The sequence below is a fragment of the Dufourea novaeangliae genome, unplaced genomic scaffold, assembly GCF_001272555.1.
Source record: "Dufourea novaeangliae isolate 0120121106 unplaced genomic scaffold, ASM127255v1 scaffold248, whole genome shotgun sequence".
In the NCBI taxonomy this organism is placed as follows: domain Eukaryota; kingdom Metazoa; phylum Arthropoda; class Insecta; order Hymenoptera; family Halictidae; genus Dufourea; species Dufourea novaeangliae.
Window position 1 is genome coordinate 2184927 of NW_015374156.1, and position 24491 is coordinate 2209417.

The 24491-nt window shown below is 35.3% G+C and overlaps 1 protein-coding gene across 1 annotated transcript in view; it reads left to right on the forward strand.

The window, feature by feature from the left end:
• Window positions 1-24491, forward strand: part of LOC107191901 — a 49375-nt gene that overhangs the window by 16898 nt on the left and 7986 nt on the right. Inside the window, exons 3-17 of the mRNA XM_015581043.1 lie at window positions 899-1143; window positions 3794-4087; window positions 5629-5838; window positions 7398-7742; window positions 8651-9042; window positions 10524-10791; window positions 12592-12854; window positions 13504-13714; window positions 14632-14879; window positions 15375-15567; window positions 15650-15804; window positions 17431-17736; window positions 20740-20987; window positions 21608-21926; window positions 23340-23516. Coding sequence (XP_015436529.1) covers window positions 899-1143; window positions 3794-4087; window positions 5629-5838; window positions 7398-7742; window positions 8651-9042; window positions 10524-10791; window positions 12592-12854; window positions 13504-13714; window positions 14632-14879; window positions 15375-15567; window positions 15650-15804; window positions 17431-17736; window positions 20740-20987; window positions 21608-21926; window positions 23340-23516 — 3874 coding nt within the window. The remainder of the gene's footprint in view (window positions 1-898; window positions 1144-3793; window positions 4088-5628; window positions 5839-7397; window positions 7743-8650; window positions 9043-10523; window positions 10792-12591; window positions 12855-13503; window positions 13715-14631; window positions 14880-15374; window positions 15568-15649; window positions 15805-17430; window positions 17737-20739; window positions 20988-21607; window positions 21927-23339; window positions 23517-24491) is intronic.

Consider the following 24491-nt stretch of genomic DNA (forward strand, 5'->3'; position numbering starts at 1 on the left):
AGTATCATGTATGTTCTCATATTTATGAGTATACAAAGTATCTTCTAGGCTTGTATAGGTGATTTGGCACAAATTTGAACGTGCATTTAAAAGCTTATCGGTAAAATAAGACATTATCCTTTGTATCATTCGTTTGATAGAATTCAAGTGTCGAGCATTGTTACAAATACAATACAAATTGGGTTTTATTATGAATAATAACATTGTAACGAGAATTATTGTATATAACTGTGATAAAAGTAAAAAAGTAATCAAATGGGAACGAATAAAAAATGGCATTGAACGGTTTTAAAATGTTAAAATGTTTCTGTGAATCATTTATATGGCATCTAATATACACAAAAATACAACAAAATTTATATTTAGTAACTCTTAGATAATTTGGGGCTGAAAGGGTTAAAAAATATTATAATCGTTTGATGAAGTATTAAAAACAATGGGTTAATAGATTTTATCCATCATCAATTTCCAAAAAATGTTGTTTTACATCATCAATTTGATTTTTCCATGTAAAAGTCACCATTTTTTTCACTTTTACTGTTTGCAGAGAGACACAGTATGACACGAATGAGCAAGTATTTAACCCTTTAACAATGGAATTTCGTATTGGAAATGTGTAACCATTCGATTCCATTAAGGTCTAACAAAAGAAATATATTTCTCAATTCCTATTATAATTTCAATTTTTATAGCAAAAGGTATCCTATTTTTTAGTCTATACCATTACCCAAAAACTTGTCATTTCCTCATGACGAGTATACTCGTCAAACACCGTTAAAGGGTTAAATATTCCAAGTGATTAGAATTTTGTTTAAAAATCGGATATTAATCTATTGATTATTATTAATCGAATTTTACCCTTATTGCGTATCAAAGTGAATCGTTTTCTTTGTTGCAGTCAAAGAACCGTCGTGGAAACGAAAGGATGGGACGTGTTCCGGAATCCGCCGCCGAAAATCGATTCCGGATCGATGGCGAATCAAAGATGCCTCGAAGTGACGGTACAAGTGACGAAGGTGATCGTTTACCTGTTAGTTTTTGTGATAGTGCTGGGGAGCGGTGTAGTTGCCAAAGGAACGATTTTATTCATGACGTCGCAGCTCAGAGCTGATCGAGCGATTGTCTATTGCAATGTAGCGTTAGGTAAGTAATTAATTTTTCTGATTCATCGATATTATAATATTATTGACTGTACCACGAAGTATACATATAGTACATTAATGAGTATATACTAAAAACATTTTCAATTTAAAGTATATCGTTCCAGAATTAAAAACATAGTAATTTAATTATTGATACACCTAAATTATTGCTTTGAGAATGAGTGAATACTATGCACATGTACGCCTAATATATTGCTTTGATAACGATTACATTATACTTCTTACGTTGAAGAGTATATTATATTTCTTATCAAAGTAATTATTAGGTGTACCAGGAAGTAATCCACTATCTTTTTAATTCCGAGTCGATATATTTATTTTAAATTCGAAAAATCTTCTCAATACTTCATTAAAAGTGTGATTACAATGTCACCCAAGTATATATTAGCAAGCAGTATAATTTAAAATAAGACCAACAACTTCTATTGACTAAATGCATATATGTATACATTCGTCGATTTATGACTTAAAAAATCGAAATAAGGTGTGTCTGGCTACATACGGCTTTTTTCACTGTGGCAGTCAACCTATTAAAGGAACAATGGTAATAAGTATATTCAAAAGTACCGACCATTATATATTGATAGATTCGTAGAAATATCAAATTGGTATCTATTAGACTTGGTACCTATACATATGTGTGATACTATTTAATACGGTATCGTAATTTATGGGTAAGGAATGCAATAGAATTGATACAGTATCATTCCGATAACTAAATACAATTAAAGCAGTATATAGATCCTTGGCTTCCATAGAAGCAAGTACAGATTTCCTGAAGGAATAATGAATTATTTATTGGCACACTTAATATTTTCAAAAATGTGCTTACTTTCATATGTATATTATCGTTTAATATCAGTATCTACGAACAGTTATAAATACACTGATAATACCGATGTACATAAGTATAATAGTATGTTACTATTACACAAAATTGTAATTTTATTACTAAAAAGATTGTATGTTGTATTGCTGTACATAAAATATTACTTTTACCGTAATACATTACAATAAAACGAACGAAACATCAGTTAAATGAATCGAAAAACTTGGACAAGAAATGTACGATACACATCGAATAGTAAAAGTAAACGAAGAAACTCGAATGTACGGAATAAGTCCGATAAAACGTGTGTTATTAGAGAAAAGTTTCGCGCGTCGCTCGCCTCGCCTAAATGCTCTGTTTCCCCATTTTGTGGAAAGCGAGACGCACGATGTGTCCGTAACATCTGTTGCAAAGTTGAATTTTCGTTCCACTTATAAAAATTGACGGTGATTTCATGGAAAACGATGGATAAATGCGAAACTTACGCGAAATATTGTGTACCAACCGGGCAATCAGCGAGATAGAATTTTTGTTCGATTAAAATAAGTATGGAAGGTGGCGTAAGATTTAATGTAAAAAGTAGATCGTGCTCGTAACATAGTTACGACGAAGCCTTTTTGCGGCAAAGACGTACATACACACATACATACGCTCTACGGTGCAGGCAAAGGAGAGAAAGTACGTGAAAACAGGTTGAAACGCCGCGATATGTCGACCACATGAGTGTGTCGGCTGAAGAAAAATATTTGATCTTCAATAATGAAGAGTAATGTGATCTTTAATGGTGAAAAGTAATTATACAGGTGTCATATACAATAATTGGTGGTACAACCAGATATGGGGTGATTGTACGTGGAAGAATAAATCGAAAGAATACATTTTTTATTCATTTGAGACTTCGTTTTTTGAGAAAATCGACTTTGAAAATTAATTTGAAACACGTGTATTCGTCCTATCGTAGTAAGTAGAAAGGGAATGCAATGAACAGACGCGCTAGCCAAGTTCTATTAAATGGCAGGCGTATTCGGTAGATTTTCAAAGTCGACTTTCTCGAAAACGATGTCTCTAATGAAGAAAATTTTACTCTATATATTTTCGACATTTTGTCACGTAGAATCACCCCCTACATAACATCCTGTATAATTCTACAATTTTATCGAGAAACATTGATGCTAAAGACAAAGGTTCCTTCTGTTGGTTTGCTTGTAACCTCACTAGAGACTTTAATGTAGTTACAGTAACAAACAGGGTTTAAGTGACAATTTAATTTCAATTAAGTCGATTGCCTTTGAAATGATCTTGGTTATTTTCCTCAGTTTATCATATTTTCTGAACATTCGAATGGTTTATGGTCAGTTAATATCTTAAAGTTTCTTTGCGTATGAGCACTGAGGGTTTACAGTAACTGTATCATTCCTTAAAATTATTTTACAATCATTTATTACTGGATTGCTTAATTTAAATTTAATACGATATACATAGATATTCACCACAAGAGCACAGGGATAACCAAATAAGGAAATATTATGTTAGTGAGAAATAAATGGCTACATGACCATGCTGAGTTATTATAACAATTTGTACACTGCGCAAACTTCATCTTTTTTTTTTAAATGCGCTAAAACCTTGTCATAATATTAAAATTAATTCTACTGAATAATAATTCGAGACAGGCTCACCACTTTAATTTTCAAAATCTCCCTGCAACTGTGAAATTTCAAAAGAAAGTTTATTCTGAAGAAACAGCATGCATTTTCATTGAAATAACGAAGTAAAAAATATTTCACTGTTTTTCTGATAGGCCGGGACAAACAATTTGTAGCTTCGTTACCGGAAGAGGAAAGGATAGCGTGGATCTGGTGCATCATAATCGCGTTCGCGGTGCCAGAATTCGGCACGATGATCCGCAGCATCCGAATATGTATCTTCAAATCGTGGAAGAAACCGCCTGCTTCACATTTCCTTCTCGTTTTTCTCATGGAGAGCTTCCACGTGGTCGGTCTAGCACTGATGTTTATGGCAGTGCTTCCTGATTTGGACGTCGTCAAAGGCGCGATGCTGACCAACTGCGTGTGCTTCGTGCCGGGACTGCTAGGTAAGGAACGCCGTCTCACGATAATTAAACCGTCAACGTATCACTAATTACATTCGCCTTAAATGATCGACATTCAATGAATGATCATTGAAGAAGAATAATAATCTGTATTCTTGAATTTCATAATACTTAATATTGTATAGTGATATTACAATGTAATATTGTATAGTTGATAATAGTTCATTATTAATTGCCGTTGACGGAAGTAATGAAATACCTATGGAAGTTATTTATCACTAACCCGTGGTTATTTCTTACTATAATTTTAATTAATTACCGAATCAATTAATGGTTAATTGAAAATGAGGCAAGGACAAATTTATTAACTACCGAGAAAATAATATAATAAATAACTGTAAAAAAAGGCGAGGAAGTTTATTGTTATACTTCGAAGTATCACAAAGTTTCTTTTATCAGCTATAATGAGTTAATGCTAGGTATTATTAATTTTCATTTGTCTTTCTATAGTTTAATACATATACATTTTCATTTCTGTGTACAATTAGGTGTTTGTATATTATAACCACAGAAATTTCAGAATAATTTGAATCGAATGTTCGAATATAAAATATAAGTTTTGCAAAACTTTATAGTTCATGTTATTTTATTGAACAATAAGTTACGCGTAATTTTATCAAGATTTCATGAATATATACTTTACTTTCACTGACAAGTATATGCTCTTAATTATAAAGTGCAGATCAGTCATGATTTCCAAGAAAGACATCATAAACAGGTTAAGGGTTTAGACCACCTTAATGTGTTTAAAAGAAACCGTATTTTTAGGAATTTATGTACTAAATGACGAATTCAATACAGATAGAAACATATATGAGTAGTCTATACAGCAGTGAACAAAAATGTTACCATTTTACTGATGTTTTCTATTTTTATTATTTCTTAACATCAACTGAAAACCTTAATATACAGGGTTTATAAGATTTTAATTCTGTATCAGAATATATGTTAAACACATACTAAAGTTTTAAGTAGATGTTTAAAATAATAAAAACAAAACAAATCGAAAATGTTGTAACTTCTCTGTCTGCTACTGTATATACAAGTTTTCTCTTAATTTCTCTTTAAAAACAAATACGTCTGTCGATTTCTGATGAGCAGGTTTCCGAAACAAAGTTTGAACAAATGAAATACTAAATAAATCCAAGTTGTCTATCGTTCAACGTAGTATATTTTCGGTATTTCAATTTTTATCTAACTTGAATGCATAAACAAAGGGTCATTTCCTTGCAAAAAAATAAACATTTTACATCAAGTTTACATCAGCATTTTGTTATTTTCGAATCAAACGAGAAAATGCCTGCTGTTTTTCTCACTTACTTAGAAATAACTTTCCAAAAAATACGGTACTTTTTGAACACATCAAGATTCTCTGACCTCTTAAAGTCGAACACTCACTGGCAAAAAGAAGTGTAATCCTCGATATAAATGAAGACATTTACCTCGATAAGATCGCCGCGCGGTGGTCGTCGAGGTTATTTCGAATTGCATTAAGATGTAGACCTGCGATTCGCTTCTTTAAGGGCTTCTCTCCCGCAACAAAAACAAAGACGAATCGAAGAGATTTGTCCTGGTGCTGATCGATATTGCCGCGTTGGCCGCCCAAGGAACAAGTTTCTTCCTTTGGCCATTATTGGACAGCTCCCGGCCGTCTTTGTGGCTCATACCGCCGGCGTTGTTCCTGGTCTCGTGCGGATGGTGGGAAAATTATGTTTCGATGCAAAGCCCGATCGGTACGTAAACAATTTTTTCAATAACAAAGCCATCTTTGGTACGTAACATAACCATTGTCTGATGCAACTATCGACGAAACACACACGGAAGGAACGTGTTCGTGCCAACGAATAGGAGTAGATCGGTATGAAAGTAGTAAAACTGTTAAAAAGATCTCGGACGTCTTCGATCTTTAATAAGTTCTAAAAGCCTGAACGCTCAAGTACTATTATTTGGCATTTATTCCGCTCTCAATTGTTCTTTTCAATCGAACGAACGACTTGGAAATGTTTATTATTTTCGTTCTTTTTCTATGATAATTCAGGCTGCCGTCGAAAATGAAAAAAAAACACTTGGAAGACATTTATGTTTATTCTTTTATCGAGTTTTTTTATAGTGGGTTTGTAAGCATCGGAGAGGTAACAAACGTGAAGTCGAATGCAAGATAGTCAGGAACGGTTGTATGGATCATTTTTTAATAATAGCTCCTTGAATTTTAACGCGTTCGCTGCTACTTTGTTTCGTTCGACGATTTCAGCCAGGCGTAGACAGAGATTTATTATAGCGGATTTATTGAAGTGGTATCGTGCTTGGCAATCTACATATATCCTCTTTTGTATTGGGAATTAATAATAATTATACTATAGGTTCAATGCATTAATCAGACTTTCTGAAACAAACTTTAAGATTTGATACTGTTCTTATTTTATCTTTAATTCGGAAGGGAACTTCGGTTCTCAAAAAATTCCGATTCTTTTGAAAATTTGCAGGGTTAGTAGGGGACCTCAATACAAGTATCGGAGAATTTTTCCTTTTTTGCTACTAAATAGTTTTTCCAGGTGAAAACACCCTTTAAAGATTAATGTGTGTTTTCTTATTTTCCTGCACATCTTGAAAACTATAGTAGATATAAAACAATTGTAGTAAGGAAAATTAAATGGCTTTGCATGCTCTATAAAACTATGCAACGAAATATTTAAGAAATTATTGATTTATTTAAACCACAAATTTTCAACCATTTCAGTACAGTTTTATACGGCAGAAAAGGGCATTATATTTTCTATCTAACAATTTTTTTATATACATACCTATTTTTTATACATGTTTTTAACATATACATTTTGTTATTTCTATATTTCTGAAAATATACGAAAAAATAGGAAAACGCACATTAACATTTAAGGGGTGTTTTTATCCCCGAGAATCAAAAAGTAGGAAAAAAGACAAATTGATACTTCTAATGAGTTCGCCTACAAGTTTAAAAATAAATGAGAATTTTCGGATTACTAAAATTCCCTTGCTGAGTCCTCTCAATAGAAAAAATACCGATTTCTTCTCTGTAAAATAGTCCATATGAATATTCATAAAGTTCAATTTTAATAAAGATTTTTTGCGATTGACAATCTGGATTGTCGGTAATCACTAACTAATATGGCGGCAGATTAATTGTTTTCCATTTATCGGACAATATTTTTATTTCGGAACTCACAACGTTTCTATTCCAAAATAAATTGAACGAAAGGAGGTTTTCAAAAGTTTTTATTTGCATGTTTAATTTTGCCTGCATTTTCGTTCCCAGGTTTTGTGCGGTCGCTGGGACGGGTGAAAAAGGAACTGAGGGTGACGCGTTACTTCACCTACATGTTCATATCCATTTGGAAGATTCTGGCGTTCTTCATCAGCACTCTATTGATACTTCACATGAAGGGAGAGACCGTGGGACATTTGTTCTCGATGCTGAGCAGCGCCTTCAGTAATCATATGATCGCTGTGTCGGAAGTTCGACCCCAGTCATCCAGCAGAATCACGGATATCGCCGATTTGTTGGAAATCGGCGAGAAGAGACTAATACCCGCGGACGTGACCACTCCGATTTACGTTCTGCTGTTGCAAATATTCGGCGCCTATTTCGCGTATATTTTCGGTGAGTACGTTTCATTCATTCTGTCGACACGTATGAAATTGAGTCCAATGCAAGAACTTATGCCACAAAATGCTGAAAAATGAGATTTTTTTTATATTAGTTTTATCACTTCTTGATGTCTAGTTATTATCCCTTAATTTATAGCTTGGTGGCAAAATTCCTGCCTGTATTATGATTGTATAAAGGGTGTCCCACCTAACGTGAATACTTTCAATATTAAATTGTTTTTGAAGATACAGACAATGCAAGGGGAAGTGTTATTTGATTGGAATGAGCAGAAATTCTTCTGAAGGTTATACTTTTTGAAATTTCAAGGTCATCGATGTTTTTTTTAATGGTATTGTTTATTTTTATCAACGTACAAACAGACCTTAACAATTTTTCGTGCGAATAGAAAAGCCTTTATACTTATCACACGACGACGACAATAAAGAAATATGCAAAATGAAACAGCCCTTATAAGTACCACTAAAGAAATCTAATATATCACCAGCACGAAGAATGTGAATATTCCCCTTTACGTTTAAAACGCAAATAACTCGAATAACGGGGTTTGTCGGGACTCTGAAGTTATAGTCAGATCTAAATGAATTGGCTGTTGAAGAGGGCGACCTTTCCTTTATTAAATTACGTCATACCAAACCCTCCACCTCCTCTCAGCTTCTCTACCCATATGCAAATTTTCCCCGGATCTCCTGAAACGCAGACAGTACGCTTCTGCGAATTTGTATAAGAAGATGAGAAATAATAAACCGGGGGAGCTCTAGGGATCACTTTAGAAAATGGTTGTACAGCAGCGTTGAACGGTTAATCCTGTTTAATCTGACTGTAGCGAACGAGAAGAATCTGAAAATATGTTAAAAAACGTTCACAAATGGAAATGCAGCGCGCTTTTTTTTTTCTTTCAGGTAAATTCGCCTGCAAGATTCTGATACAAGGATTCAGTTACGCGTTCCCTGTGAATCTAACGATACCGGTATCGATCTCATTGCTGATCGCCGCTTGTGGTTTACGAAACGGTGATCCATGCATCTTTTACGGAACGATTCCGAATTATCTGTTCTACGAGTCGCCGCCATTGTATTTTTTGAACGATTTCGTGTCGAAACAATACGCTTGGGTATGGCTGCTCTGGTTGCTGTCCCAGACCTGGATCACGTTGCACGTTTGGACACCGAAATGCGAACGTCTGGCCGCTACGGAGAAGCTTTTCGTGATGCCTATGTACGACTCCTTGCTGATCGATCAATCGATGGGCTTGAATCGGAAACGGGACGATCAACCGGAAGTGAAAGTCGAGGTATGCAGTTTCTATTGTTAATTGCGAAGGGAACGTTCGTATTAAGACTAGGACGCCTGAAGGGTCAAAATTGTCATAGAAATTAATAATATTCAAATGGTTCGGTTCAATACGGTTATAAGAGGTTTCGTACGTTGAATGGATTATTTCATACGATATTATGAATATTTTAATATAACGATAATTATATTCCAAGACTGTTTTATTTTACAGAGATATTTAAGTTTAAACGCATAAAAGCACAAGAAATTTGTTTTTTTTTTTGTACATATTCCATGTATACCTTGTCATTCTACTTTGGTTATAGTATTTTTATCGACATTGTTTGTTAATAAATATTACTCACGTTATTCTAGAACAATTTAATATATTCACTTTTGATAGGATAAAGTTGTAAAAATCGATAAACACATTTCGTATGAAAAATATTTCACAGATTTGCATCATTATATGTATAAGTGTCCGGATATTTCTGGACGGTAGTGCATGTAAGAAGCTTTCATAAATTCAATGAGATGTGTCATATTATTGGTATGAATATTGTATTGTTGTTACAATTAAATTCCGACGTTGTTTCATTATTTATTTTGGAGATATGGGGATTTTCGGTGCACATACGAAGCTTTCATAAACTGAATGAAGTATGCCGTATTATTCGTATGAATATTTTGTTATTGTTACGATTAAATTCCAGGATTATTTTATTATTTTCACAATCATAATATGCATTGCATGACCTTTTTATAAGTTTAATACAGTTCACATATTCATCTGCGTTACAGATTTCATTTAAGGTATTATTGATTTTATGAAGCAATTATTGTCACGTTTTTAATTCAACATTATATGTGAAACAATCATTTCTATACACAGTAATCCAAAAGACTTACGTTTATCGATATTATTTTCTAAAATTAGAGCGAATTTCAATCACTTGACATCGTTTCATTTTCCATTCTTGAAACTCACCTTGCATCATCAAAAAACATGTAGTTATTGTTGCAACTATAAAAACTGTGATTTTTATAGCTGCATAACACTCAAAAACAGCATATATGTTCCAACGTTTCAAATTTCTCTAAATACTTCTCAGACTTTATGTTTGAAGCACAGTCGTGCTTCTAATAAAAATTCGGTGATATTCATTTAAAAACATAAGATCATTTTCGTTAAAAATACGTCCAAGGCGCAACAACCTGTCGAAACTAGGTGAAAAGATCGTACAGAAGGACTTTAATATCAAACCATTGTCATACGATTTTTTTTTCCGACTTGAAGAATTACATTTATTCTGAACTATAAATGTTTATACCAGCGAAAGGGTACTTCACGTCGACTCAAAGAAAACGAATAATACACATGTTTACTCAATTCAGTTTAAAATCGTTGTCACGTGTCTGACTCGATGTTGTAAGACAAGGGGTTAAGGATATCGTGGTGGTGCAACGTGTAAAAACATAAGGGATGTTTTTGTCTGACAGGATTTGGCGGAGATAGAGAAAGAAAAAGGGGATGGAGATTACGAGACCATATACGAGCAAACTGACGGCTCAACGACACCACCCTCGGCCGTAAAGAGCAGCGATCACGTAACTAGGATCTATGCCTGCGCGACGATGTGGCATGAGAACAAGGAGGAGATGATCGAGTTCTTAAAGAGTATCCTGCGTCTGGACGAGGATCAATGCGCGAGACGTGTCGCCCAAAAATATTTGAAGGTTGTCGATCCGGACTACTATGAATTCGAGAGTAAGTCATCTTTCTTCCCTATAGAACACAGTAATTTTTTTAAACACCTTACCGGTCGATCGATAACCTTCTAAAGGTGCGTATCCACTTGTTGCGTATCGTATCGTATCACTGTTTTGTATCAATGTGGACGAGCAAGTGTTGCATCGATATGAAAATCTATGGTATGGTAATACGATACAAGGATACACAATAAATGGACACGCACCTTAATAGGTTTTTTGATTTCCACGCTTATCGATAGGAAACATATTAACACAGTAACTGCTACAGTGAAGAAGGCTGTATTAAATCGTCGAATATATGTATACAGGGTGAATCACCTAAGGTTTGCACTTCAAATATCTTTGTTGTTTTTAAAAATACGTCAAATGTCTCAAGGTCAAAATTGAATGGTTCAATGGGGCTCACACGATGCCAAAAAGAATTTTTGTTTTTATGGTATTTTTTTTAGAGATATCAAGGTCACCTTCCTTTTTGTAAACGGAATCACCCTTTTTCAAACACCTACAATGATAGTCCCTTTCATTAGGAATTCAGTGACTATAATTATTCAAGGTCAATCAAGGTCATGGAAAAAAGGGGATTGATCCCATAGAAATAGATATACCCTTATCGTCGGTAGTTCTAGTGTTAATATTACAATTTTTATGCGGCAGTATGCATATATTAGGTTCTTGAGAAATCTCTAATTCTTTCGACGATACATTACTAGCAATTTAATTTCATAAAAAAATGTTCATACCTTTTGTTACACTATATTCGTCAACTACATTTAATACTTTCTAAATATTGCTCCTATGCTCAGTTTCTCAGTCTGTATTGGACCCTTTATTTTCATCCATAGGGAAAGTAATAGACAGAATTTATCCGACAAGCTAATATTGAGTTATCTCTCCGTCGAAATGTTATCCCCTCGTTTATCCGACACCAAATCCCGTAATATGTTTCTACGAATACGCGACATGGATTCATTTCTTCGTCGTGCATTCTTTTCTAAATCCTTGAATCGTTGGATAGTTGAAAACTGTACCTTGAAGTAAGTATTGTGACTTTTCTTATTTCTCAGAAAGGAATATATCGATCTGATGTCACCCATATGAAGTAAAGTGAATTCATTTTTTCTGAATTCCAAATTCTTCGAGTGTGGTAAACCGTTTCTGAGGACAGGTACCTTGACCCCCATACATAATATTTTTAGCGATTTCGTGTTATCTTGCTCTAAGCCAATGGTTCTCAAAGACGCGACTTCCTGGGGGATCGTCAGAAGAGTTTGTGGATGGTTGTGAAAGGTTTTACAAAATAAAACAAAAAATTCGTATTAACATACTTTTATATTCTATTTGGGTGAAAAAGATAAATATGGGTCGCAACTCCCTGGGGGGTCGTGAGTAAATATCTTCGTCCCAAAAGAGGTCGTGGCTACAAAAAATTTGGGAACCACTGCTCTAAGCCATTACCACTTGGTCCGATCGCTACAGCATCCACTAACCGGAAAACCCTTTCCTAAAGTGGACGATGTCACAACGCACCTTTCCACGTATTTTCCTTCAAACTGACCCGAATTTCACCGCAGAATATTACAAAAATATTAAAAATTATCGATTCGAATGGTACTTACTTCGATTGAAAATTATTATTTGTTGAATTTTAATCAAATATTCTCCTGGAAATAAGACGAAGGTTGCGAATTTGGTTGCCAATCTAATAAAATTAAGAGTGCATTAAGACGAGGGGGTAGAAGTTATAAAAAAACCCATGCATAGAAAGAATTCATTTTTTCCATTTTCTTTTTCACAGCGCATATATTCTTCGACGACGCGTTCGAATTGTCGGACCACGATGAAAACGAGTCACAGGTGAACAGATTCGTGAAGCTGTTGGTGGGCACATTGGACGAAGCTGCATCGGATGTTCATCAGACAAGGATGCACGTGAGGGCGCCGAAGAAGTATCCGACACCGTACGGAGGTCGATTGGTCTGGACGCTGCCTGGAAAAACGAAGATGATTGCCCATTTGAAAGACAAGAGCAAGATCCGTCACAGGAAACGTTGGAGTCAGGTACATTTTTCGCTTCAGTACAGAGTATGCCAAAAGTTAAAAGATCAAACATTGCTTCAAAAAAATGTGACGGTGAAAATTAATGCAAAAAATGCTGCACTGAAGAATCTCACTGAAAATATTGAATACATTTCTGAACCCGAGAACCAGAGTGTAATTAGTCGCACTTTTCAAACTTTAGAGAAGAGCAAGTTGAAGGTGCAAGACTTTGTAACTTTGGAACCTTTCGCTAAGAATTTAAGGAAGAACTTTTGAACTATTGAATGGACAAGTCTGGATACGTAGAAATGGTGAACATTGCATAAAGTCTCCTATGTGATGGATTTCACACTGTTTGGCTAGAAGCATAATATGGACTTAATATCATTTTTGCACTATTGTATTAAGAGTTACTTGAAATGAAATAATTTGTACCATCGAAAGGAATGAAAATTTTAATACGGGAAACATGTAAAATGTAATTTTTAAAAAAAAATGTGGACTTAATGCACTCTGGCTCTGGAGTCCAGATGTACGATCATAGTTTTAGTTTTTTTTTTATCACAGGTACTTTTACGACTTTGCAACAATTTGTTTACGAAACATAATAAAACCTGGAATAACGAAGACCTGTACGATAATATTTATCGAACATTTTTCTATTCTGAAGGTGATGTACATGTATTATTTGCTGGGACATCGACTGATGGAGTTGCCAATTAGCGTGGACCGCAAAGAAATTATCGCTGAGAACACTTATCTACTGACCCTGGACGGTGACATCGATTTCCAGCCGGCTGCCGTGAAATTGCTCGTGGACTTGATGAAGAAGAATAAAAATCTCGGCGCTGCTTGCGGTCGTATTCATCCAGTTGGCTCGGGTCAGTCTTGTTAATAAGAAAGCATCGATATATGATGCATAGAACTGACTGACTGTAACGATTGCGGTAGTAAACTGAGGCTGGCAGTAAACAGAAGCATTTTTCCGACCTGAGTTCAGCGAATGACTTAGCTCAGGACGCTTATTGTTAGAGGTCTCAGCCAGGCGTAGAGTAATGTCTTGTACTTGAAACTAATGTAAAGTATAAAATCCAGAACTACATCAATATTGAACAAACAGATAAGAAAAAAATCGTTTAACACTAGAAATATCAGCATTGAACGTATATTATATAAAATTGTATTGCATAATTTAGCGATATGTAATATAATAATATAATTTAGTATATGGTATAACATAAAATCTGGAATAAATTAGAGGTCAATATAAGTTCTCATAAAAGCTGTAGAGATAAATTAAGAAATTTAAAATCCCTCATTTTGACGGGTTCGGTAGTTCTAATGTTTAAATATGACATTATTGCGTTATTGTTTAGAATATTGTGTTATTGTGTCTTTTTAAATATAAAATTGAGTTTTCAAGTTCAAAACAATAATAGTACAATACGTCTTCACTATTGTGACAGTCATAGCTGACAGACAATGGAAACATTTAGCATTCCCTTCTAATTACAATAGTGAAGACGTAGTGTACTATTATTGTTTTGAATTTGAAAACTCAATTTTATATTTAAAAAGACACAATAACACAACATTCTTTGGAAAAATATAAAACAGAGATATTTGCATAATATTGATAGAGCTGTCAATTATTTTTCATCATGAGTCTTCAAATTGACCATTGGACCCAAATCTCAAAGAAGTCTCTGTTTATGGCTTCAGTTTATTACCTTACAATGTCGTTAGCGTACTGCCTGTCTAAAAAATAATGTTTCATACTTAATTTTGAATGCACCAGGTCCCATGGTCTGGTACCAGATGTTCGAGTACGCTATCGGTCACTGGCTGCAAAAAGCGACCGAGCACATGATCGGTTGTGTACTTTGTAGTCCTGGTTGTTTCTCGTTGTTCAGAGGAAAAGCTCTGATGGATGATAACGTGATGAAGAAGTACACCACCAGATCCGACGAGGCAAGACATTACGTACAGTACGATCAGGGCGAGGATCGATGGCTTTGTACGCTGCTATTGCAACGGGGTTACAGGGTGAGCATAAAGGCAGACGTTACAAGGTTCAATGGTTATAAAGTATTTACAGCGCGACATTGGGGATTTGGTAAAGAAAAATTATATATCGAGAGAAAAGACTCAGAAACTGGAAGTTTTTATGTAAACTCGATCTTTTACGACACTAAAATATTAGAAAATTGAAATCAAGTTGGAAATAGATATTGTTCACACATTTTTTAATGTTTCATTGTAAAATCTTGTGTTGACCCAATAACATCACATTAATAATAAAAAAAAAGAAATTACGTCATTAATTAAGTGAAAATTAATAATTGATACTTCATAATCCTTGTAAACTGTTCAAGAAGCAATATTTTATTAGTGATGTAAAGTTAGTGGATAAATTGTTGGAATCAAAATTGTAATTAAAGTCGAACTGGAATTTCGGGTCAAATTTAGTGGAACGGTACACGAAAGTTGGACAAATTTTTCTTAAAGAAAAAAAATGATTTTTTTTTATAAACGTTACAGGTTGAATATTCCGCGGCCAGTGACGCTTACACTCACGCACCGGAAGGTTTCAACGAATTTTACAATCAACGTCGTCGATGGGTGCCTTCCACCATCGCAAATATCATGGATCTTCTAATGGACGCGAAAAAAACTATCAAAATTAACGACAACATATCTCTTCCCTACATTTCTTACCAGATTCTGCTCATGGGTCAGTCGAATATCCACTAAAAAACTGAACAAACCCCAAAACCATCAGAATCTTATTCAGGTGCCATTCTTCCTTGTTTCAGGTGGTACAATTTTAGGACCAGGCACGATTTTCCTTATGTTAGTGGGTGCCTTCGTGGCTGCTTTCAAGATCGACAACTGGACCAGTTTCTATTACAACATTATTCCTATTCTGCTTTTTATGCTTGTTTGTTTCACGTGTAAAGCAAACATTCAGGTAAGTTGGACTGCTCGATGTGACCCCTTGCCTTGTAACATTAGGTCCGACTCGTGGGTAAGATTGCATATTAAATTTCGTAAATGTGAATATTATTCATTTTGAATAACTTGACACGAAATATGAACTGTTTTGCTATTATTAATATTTAATAATTAGAGTAAAGAATGTCGTTCGTTTAACAGCATAAAATTCAGTTGCATAGGCATCATTACATACGTTAGCACTTATATTCCGTAAGCAACATTCGGAACAGGAAATGTCAGAATTTAATATTGAAGAAATTATTATAATTGTTTTGATAGTAGATACAAATTAAAGTATTGAAAAAATTGTGTCAATCATACAAGGCCTCGAAATTAAGAAAAAAATAGGTACAACAAAGTAATATGATAAATTTAAGTCAATGGAATCAGAAGAAAGATTCTTTAGTTGCTGCGGACGCATTCATATTTGAACTATTACGTTGGTGCATAATAAATGTTATTTTAGGACAGTAAAGTGTCAGTAATCGAGCCCTTGAAACATGGCTCCAATTTCACCCTATCTTGTGCATAAATGGTGTATGATCAGCTTCACTAATAATTCAACAGGTGGTGTGGATTATATCACCTCTATATCAGGTGATATTGACCCATGTCAATATTCGGATATACGTGCATACTCAGTACAATCATCGTACTCAATTATGATGTATTTGTACACATAATGACTACACTCAGTATAATCAGTATATTCGGATACACTCATTTGAGTATATCAATTCGGGGGGAGGTGGTTTACAAGATCTTTCCCAGACCTTTAAATATCTCAACAGTATATTATAAAATTTCTTAACGAAGATTTCCAATCAAAGTAAAATTCATTTGAATCGACAAACTGCTGCGAACTGGTTATAAATTTATTGATCCCAGTTTTGTGAAAATTAAAATGGCTAAAATGAAACGCACTGTTAAAAATGACATTTATTATTCAACGATCTAATATATATATATAAAGAGGCTAAGGAAAAATGACCGTAGTCACAAAAAGTAAAATTCTCAAAATTTGAAAAACAAACTTTGTGAACTCCCTCTCACTATACACGATCAAAAATGTAATATCTTCCTTTTTTTATAATCTGTTCCTGAATCTTTTTAAGAACATTGAACATTCATAAATTTTACGAAAGTACAGTTTGTTTTTACAGTTTAGACTTTAATCTGTCGAGGTAGACTCTGATCATTTTTCCATTGGAAAAATATGACATTGCACGTTCTTTCCTGAAACTAGTATTTCTTGGCCCTTAATTTTTCTGGCCTATGCCAGTTCTTTTTCCATTTATTATACTATATTTCGATAGCTTTCCCTAAGCTCTGAAACATGATACTAAAATTTAAAATGGACTATGATCGTTTTTCCCCTAGAATCTTCATATAATAACCCGAACTTATCGACGCTGAATCGATATTATTCGTCTGCTTCTCTGTTAATTGGACGACAGCCATAAATGTATGTTACACTTGCAACCAATAGAGAGTTCTTTCTTCTTCTAAAGCTAACATACTGCAAAAACAATCGTAAGGCAAGGGGTTTAAATGTTAATCTGTGTAATGTCCAAGCTCCAGCAACGTGATTGTCTTTCAGCTTCTGTGCGCGCAGATATTGTCGACAGGGTACGCGATGATAATGATGGCGGTGATCGTAGGTACAGCCCTCCAGCTCGGTGAGGACGGTATCGGATCACCCTCGGCCATATTTTTGATATCCTTATCCAGTTCCTTCTTTATAGCAGCCTGTTTGCATCCCCAAGAGTTCTGGTGCATCGTGCCCGGGATCATTTATCTCCTCTCGATCCCCTCCATGTATCTACTTCTGATCCTTTACTCCATTATCAATTTGAACGTCGTCTCATGGGGGACCCGCGAGGTTCAAGTGAAAAAGACGAAAAAGGTTCGTTCGTTCGTAACACTTCCGCACGGTTCACGGTCGCTTTGCTTCGCTTCCCCATCGAGGAAAATCATTTTTTCTGACACATTGGGGTGATATTGCTCGGGGAATGGAAGGTAATGATCGGATAATGTAGGAACGATGATACAGGTAAAATGTTAAGAAATTGGTCGTTTGATGAAATTGTTGCAGCGGAAGAATCCTTATTCTCGAGTGTATATTTTAGTCCGATCATTTCCGAGAAGAGGAATATTTATCAGTAATCACAATCATCAGGACATTGGTGAAGGAACATTCAGGTGTATATATTTAGGGTTCATTAGGATCGGATGCAACCAAATCGGAAATGCGCTTCTTTGTACGAAAATGTATGTCTTGCTTTTCTTGTAACAAAAAGGATTATGCGAGTGACGTATCGAGATGCAGGTTTTTTAATGCTCATCTTATTTCTCGAATATAACCTGTTAATTTATCGTGCAGATTGTCAAATAATATTTAACTGACAATTGAGAGGCTGGTTAGAGAAACGAACCTTGTCGAATGTTTTAGTTTTTGTGATGACAAATTTTAGTAGTCAGATGCGAGACTCGCATAATGGTGGAACCTATACTATTAAACACGACCTAGTCATGATTTACCTCGAAAAGACAATTAATTGACTGGAAAAAAATAAAACCTGACAGAATTCGTTTTTATTATGAGTCCTTTAACACTAGAACTACCAATCCAGTCAAAACGACTGGTTAGTACACTTTCCTAACTACGATTAAAATGTCATAACAATACATTTGCTCAGATATTTATTACGATATAACAGCAGAGGAATCAGTTCATTTCTAAATTTCTAAATATTCAAATGTTTCCCGTGTTTAGCGAACGATAGAAGTAGATATATGTTTATCGTCGGTAGATCTAGTGTTAATTATTTCAAAACACTTGTTTCAACCTGTTAACAAAAAAAGACAACTTAACTCGTCCTTTGTATTCAACCAATCTTCCTTATTTCTGCAAGATTTCGTTTCTTTTTTATTTATTTACTTGCAGATTCCTGAGTCTAACGAATTAAATCATATTCACGTGCATCTCGAAATGTGTCGCCAGAGACTATTTTTGTTCATCCTTAATTCTGCCCATAAGGGAGTCTGACGATCGGATAATCATTCAGTTAACAGGTTAAACAATTTTCTCGTTGTTATAATAAGTCATAAAATATTTATTGACAGATGTCCGTTATCGATCGTTCTTTCGAATCCTCCTCGATACGTCATCTCTGCAACCACCATAGGCAAACAACGGCGTGGTTTGCAGAAACGTTAATATTAACAACGGTCTAACACAGGTGATGGTGGCAGCGGTACTCAGCACGTTGTACGGGTTGGTAATGATCGCTGTCTTTGTCGGGATCGCGATCAGCATCGTCCAAGACGGAGCATTTTCACCGTCCGCGTTGTTTCTAATGCTGCTGATAAGTCAGCTGGGTATATCCGCGCTGATGCACCCCAAGGAACTGTATTGCCTATTACACAGCGTGATGTACATTATAACGCTGCCCTCGATGTACCTGTTGCTAATCATGTACTCCGTCTGTAATTTGAACGATATCACTTGGGGAACGAGGGAGGTGCTGACAAAGAAAACCGCGGCGGTAATTAACCAGTATTATTAACCAACTAATCGAATTCGTCGTGGTTCACCGTCTTTCGGCGTTATTAACCCTTTCCACTGCGATTCACTTGGACGTAGTCATGCTTAGAGATGTAAATATGCTTCACTAGTTAAAAATCCCTGACGGGTCCAGTTCTTCGTTGCGTATACAGGGTGAAAAAAAAAGGTTCATAGCTTGTAGAGTAAATAGTACTCGCTAAATGAGGAAAAAAAGTAGTTATAAACATAGATTGAAAAATTAATATTTTCGGAGTTATAAGTCACTTTTACCGTCTGGAAACAATGGATTACCTTATCATTTATTTTTTTACTGTTATTGTTGGTTTATTTTACAATTTTCTTTACAATTTTAACCGAAAGAAGGAATTGTTTATAAATTTGAAACTATTGATTTTTCGATCTATGTTTATCAGGACCTTTTTCATCATCCAGAAGGTGTGAAACCTTTTATTCACCATGTGTACTTTGTTATACTGAGCTTATGGAGAACTGGGTTCGTCATTTCAGTAGAAGGGGTTAATATTTTTGTGTCTTGAAACAATTACAGTGAATTCTATCGTTTGCTCGAACGTTCTTGGGAAACTATTATGTTACCTGAATCTTCGAGGAATACAGGATGATTTATAAATGCTTTCGTGTTTAGTGATACACGAACAATTTATTCGGGTATAGGACATTTGTGTGTCGCACTCTGTAATAGTTTGGTTTTCGGTAAAATCTCGTGTCGTGTGAAACTATTTTGTACGGGACTAATAATAAAAATCAATGCAAACGTGGGACTTGTATACCAAAAGCTGACAAACATATTTTACCATTTCGTATAAAATCGTCAAAATTGCTATCATTAATTATTACACTCTTTGGATGTTATTCTGTTCTCAGAAATTTGGCGTTTGTGCCGTATTATTAATTCTTGATTGTTTCAAGGCGCAGAATCAATAATTACATCATCTGTGTATCATAAGACTGTGATTATCACAACTTATGAATCTTTAAGTGCTCCAATAAATAAATCATCCATTTTCTTAGGGTTATAATATTACAGTTTAAGTTCAGTACACGTTTCGACCTTTGAGCTTGATAAAATTGACATAAAAATTTTTCAAAACAATAACAAACATAAACGACTGATTGTTTTTTATTCTCCTGGCAATAGGTATTAAAATGAAAAAAATTATTATAGTCTTGTGGTGCGCAGAATATCTAAATTGTTCCAGTAACGGTACCATCCTCACAGCTTTCTAACAACAAGAGCTCTGCACTTGGGGATAGAAAGTATCTAATTAAAAGTGTCTAATCGAGACTAAATGGTCTTTGATATTCGTATCGTTAAACAAACAGGAACTTGAACAAGAGAAAAAGGAGGCGGAAGAGGCGAAACGAAAAGCGAAACAAAAATCTTTGCTAGGGTTCCTCCAAAATGGCGTCGGCTCGAACGATGATGAAGAAGGATCGATTGAAGTCTCTTTGGCGGGTCTTTTTAAGTGTATGTTCTGTACACACGGTCAGACATCTAACGAGAAACAGCAGTTGGTCGCGATAGCTGAATCGTTGGAACATCTCGGAAAACGTTTGGATGGCATCGAAAGGTTCGTTGACTAAAAACTTCTTCATTTGGAATCCATAGGTTTTTAAGTAATATCAGATCCCATTATAAAACCTTCTAGAGAGTAACTTTGTACTGGCACTCTCTCGATAATATTTATTATTTAATGGCCATTACATTATGAAATATTCAATGTACAGTATCGAGGAGCTTTCGAACACTCATCGAGGATTTACTGTATTATGTGTTCGTAATGATACCGCAACTAAAACGCTTATAATATAAAATTTTTAAAAGCCTGATAGACAATGACTTTTATATGTGAAAAATCACATTCAGTACATTTCTACAGAAAAAAGTTCAGACGAATTTTGATTTACAATAAACACTTCAATTCTATTTTTCGTCATATATATTCAACTATGGAAACATGTAAGATTAACGATTTTAAATAAAAAAAAAAACGCTGTTTCTAGATTTAACACAAGTCAGCTGCTATCATTTCGGGACCCATTAACAAATTTAATGCGACTCAATATTAGGTCGCGACCCATAGGTTGAAAAACTGCCTTACACAGTACTTGATTAATTGCTCCATTTCTTAATTTATATCGATTAATGTAATTATTTCATCACCTTGTTGTGTTATTCGAACGTTTTCAGGGCTGTGGATCCCCATGGACACGCGAGTTCGAGCCGTAAACGGGCTTCATCCGTGGGTTCTCGAACCGCCGATCATCTTGGCGCCATCGGCGAGGATCCAGCGGAGGATCGGGAATGCCAAAGCGACACTGAAACTGTAACCAGTGAGAATACGGAAGGGAATCGGGAGGGCAGCAACTTTCACAGCCGACCGTACTGGTTGACCGACGAGGGGTTGAAAAAGGGTGAAATCGACGTGCTGTCGCTCCAAGAGGAACAGTTCTGGAAGGATCTCCTGGAAAAGTATCTGTATCCCATCGACGAGGACAAAGCGGAAAAGGTAAAAGGTTTCCGTTTAAACGTACGTCTAACGATAATAGTTTTACCTTCGATATATTTCTTTCTTGCAATTTAAATTGAATGTAGTTTCTGAAACGTCAGATTTCGTCATAAGGATCGGATGACGGTTTTGCTTTGAGACAATAGCTAGAAAATCTCCAATTCTTAATGTTTACTATCATAATATCACGGCAGTTTAAAAAAAGAATTGTCGACATAATGTTTTTTTTATTCATTGTTACAAAGTAAGTGTTATTATTTAGTATTGGGTTGCTGCATACATTCTGGTTTTTAGTTTCTTGAGGGGTGAAAAAAGAAAGCATAAAATGTAGTTGACAAATGTAGTGTAATATAGGGAACAATTTTTTTTTAATTCAATTGCTGCGTAGTGTATTTTAGAAAGGGTTAAAACTTTTGCAGCAACCTATTGTTTATAGATATTTCTTTGTACGTGCGGTTGTTTTAATTTATTCTGAACATCTGGACCCCAGAGCCATAGTGTATTAAGTCACACTTTTGAAATTTTAAAGGAGAGCAAATCAAAGGTGCGAAAATCTTGTAATTTCGGAACCGTTCGGTAATAATTGAACGAGAAACAATCGCTACTTTCGAACTGGATTTAAGTCAAGTGTCTATATGTAAAAATAGTGAACTTTGCATTAATTCCTCTATGTGATGAACTTTACACTATTTTAAAAATATGAACTTCATATCATTTCTAGACTATTATGTATCTATATTAAAAAGTATACGACTTAGAACGAAATAATTTTTATCACTGGAAAAAGTGAAGTATTTGATACAGTAAACATGTAAAATGTCATTTTTTTAAAAAGTGACACACTCTGGCTCTAGGGTTCAAATATTAGGTGTACCAATCAGTAATTTGCTACAATTTCAATATGATGGAAATACATTTTAGATTCAGAATATCTCTGCAATCAACTGTTTAGTCAAATTTGATAAGGACGATAGGAAGAAATAATGAATATTGTTCACATAAGTTAGATATTTGAATTTTTTAGTTTCACAAAAAATAGTGGACTATTTATTGGTACACCAAATGCATTAATTCGATCTTACAGGAACTTATACTAATTCTGAATATTTTCCCTCCAAAAAATGGCCAATTTTTCGAACATTTTATTTTTAAATATTTTAACGACTGTTCTAAAGTTTCCTTTTTACGCCCATGTTGGCAGACGAGCCTCGAATTTTATGAAGCAGATATTTTTGTTGAATCCTTCTCTACGATTTACACTCTCAATCAAACATCTCGTAAAAACGATTCACTTCTGTCGAAATCTATCAAGACGAAAAAAAAAAAAATAAAAAAAATAAGATTATTGAGGAATATTTCACGGGGAATAATTAACGGAATAATAGAATAACCGATCCATGCTGCTTGCATCAGGCACGAATCGCCAAAGATCTAAAGGACCTACGTGACCAGAGTGTGTTCGCGTTTTTTATGCTGAATGCCCTCTTCGTCCTGATCGTCTTTCTGCTGCAATTAAACAAAGACTTGTTGCACGTGAAGTGGCCGTTCGGTATCAAGACCAACATCACTTATGACGAAAGCTCGCAGGAGGTAAAGACCGCTCCGTCCATATCGCGTTATCCTGCTTCTTGAACATACGTCCCCCCAAAACTTATTCCCCACCGAATTCAGTGAAACATTTCAAATGCTGACAAACTTCCCCGACCAAATACATACATTCAAAACTCCAATTCTAACATGTTGAACAATAAACACAGTTCACAGTAATAAAAAAAAACTCCAATTCTAACATATCAAAGAACCATCGATCGTTCGACAGTAGGATATTTCAGCATTCGAACTGTTTCGCAGCCAGATTTTGCTTTCCTATTCGCTGCGTTTGAACGATCTAGATACCAAAACCGGCCCAAAGACACTATGATCCTGGAGAGGAACCAGCAAGGAGTCGAAAGGAATCGACCGTATGGACGGGGCGTAATTTTTTTTTCTACGTAATTTCTAATCTATGATTTGTTTTTTCTCTCTTCTTTTGCTTGGCTCCCCCACGGACAGGCACGAATTGCCAGCGATCTGATCGAGCTGCGGAACAAGAGCGTGTTCGCGTTTTTTATGTTCAATGCGTTGTTCGTTCTGATCGTATTCTTGCTACAGCTGAACAAAGATCAGCTGCATGTTATCTGGCCGCTCGGCGTCAAGACGAATATCACGTTCATCGAGGAGACCTCGGAGGTACCTGATAGTTCCAAAAGCAGGGGGGGGGGGGGGGGGGGGATGGGGGGAATTGAGAAACAGAGATGCTGTCTCACTGATGCCTCGGGAGACTAACACCCCCGTGTGCTCCGATGCTCGAACGAATTCTATCCACTTACCGTTGATTTATCGTTCGGTTTCGAAAATTGAAAGGTGTCCGCCCGATAATGTTGGCGGTGATTCGCGTAGAAAAGGGGAATCTATTGGGTTGTTTGCGGAATAGGGTGAATGTTCCAATTACTGCCAGTGTCCCTAACACTGCCACTTTATTTAATTTACTTAATAAAAACGTAATGTATGAAGAATTGGGTACAA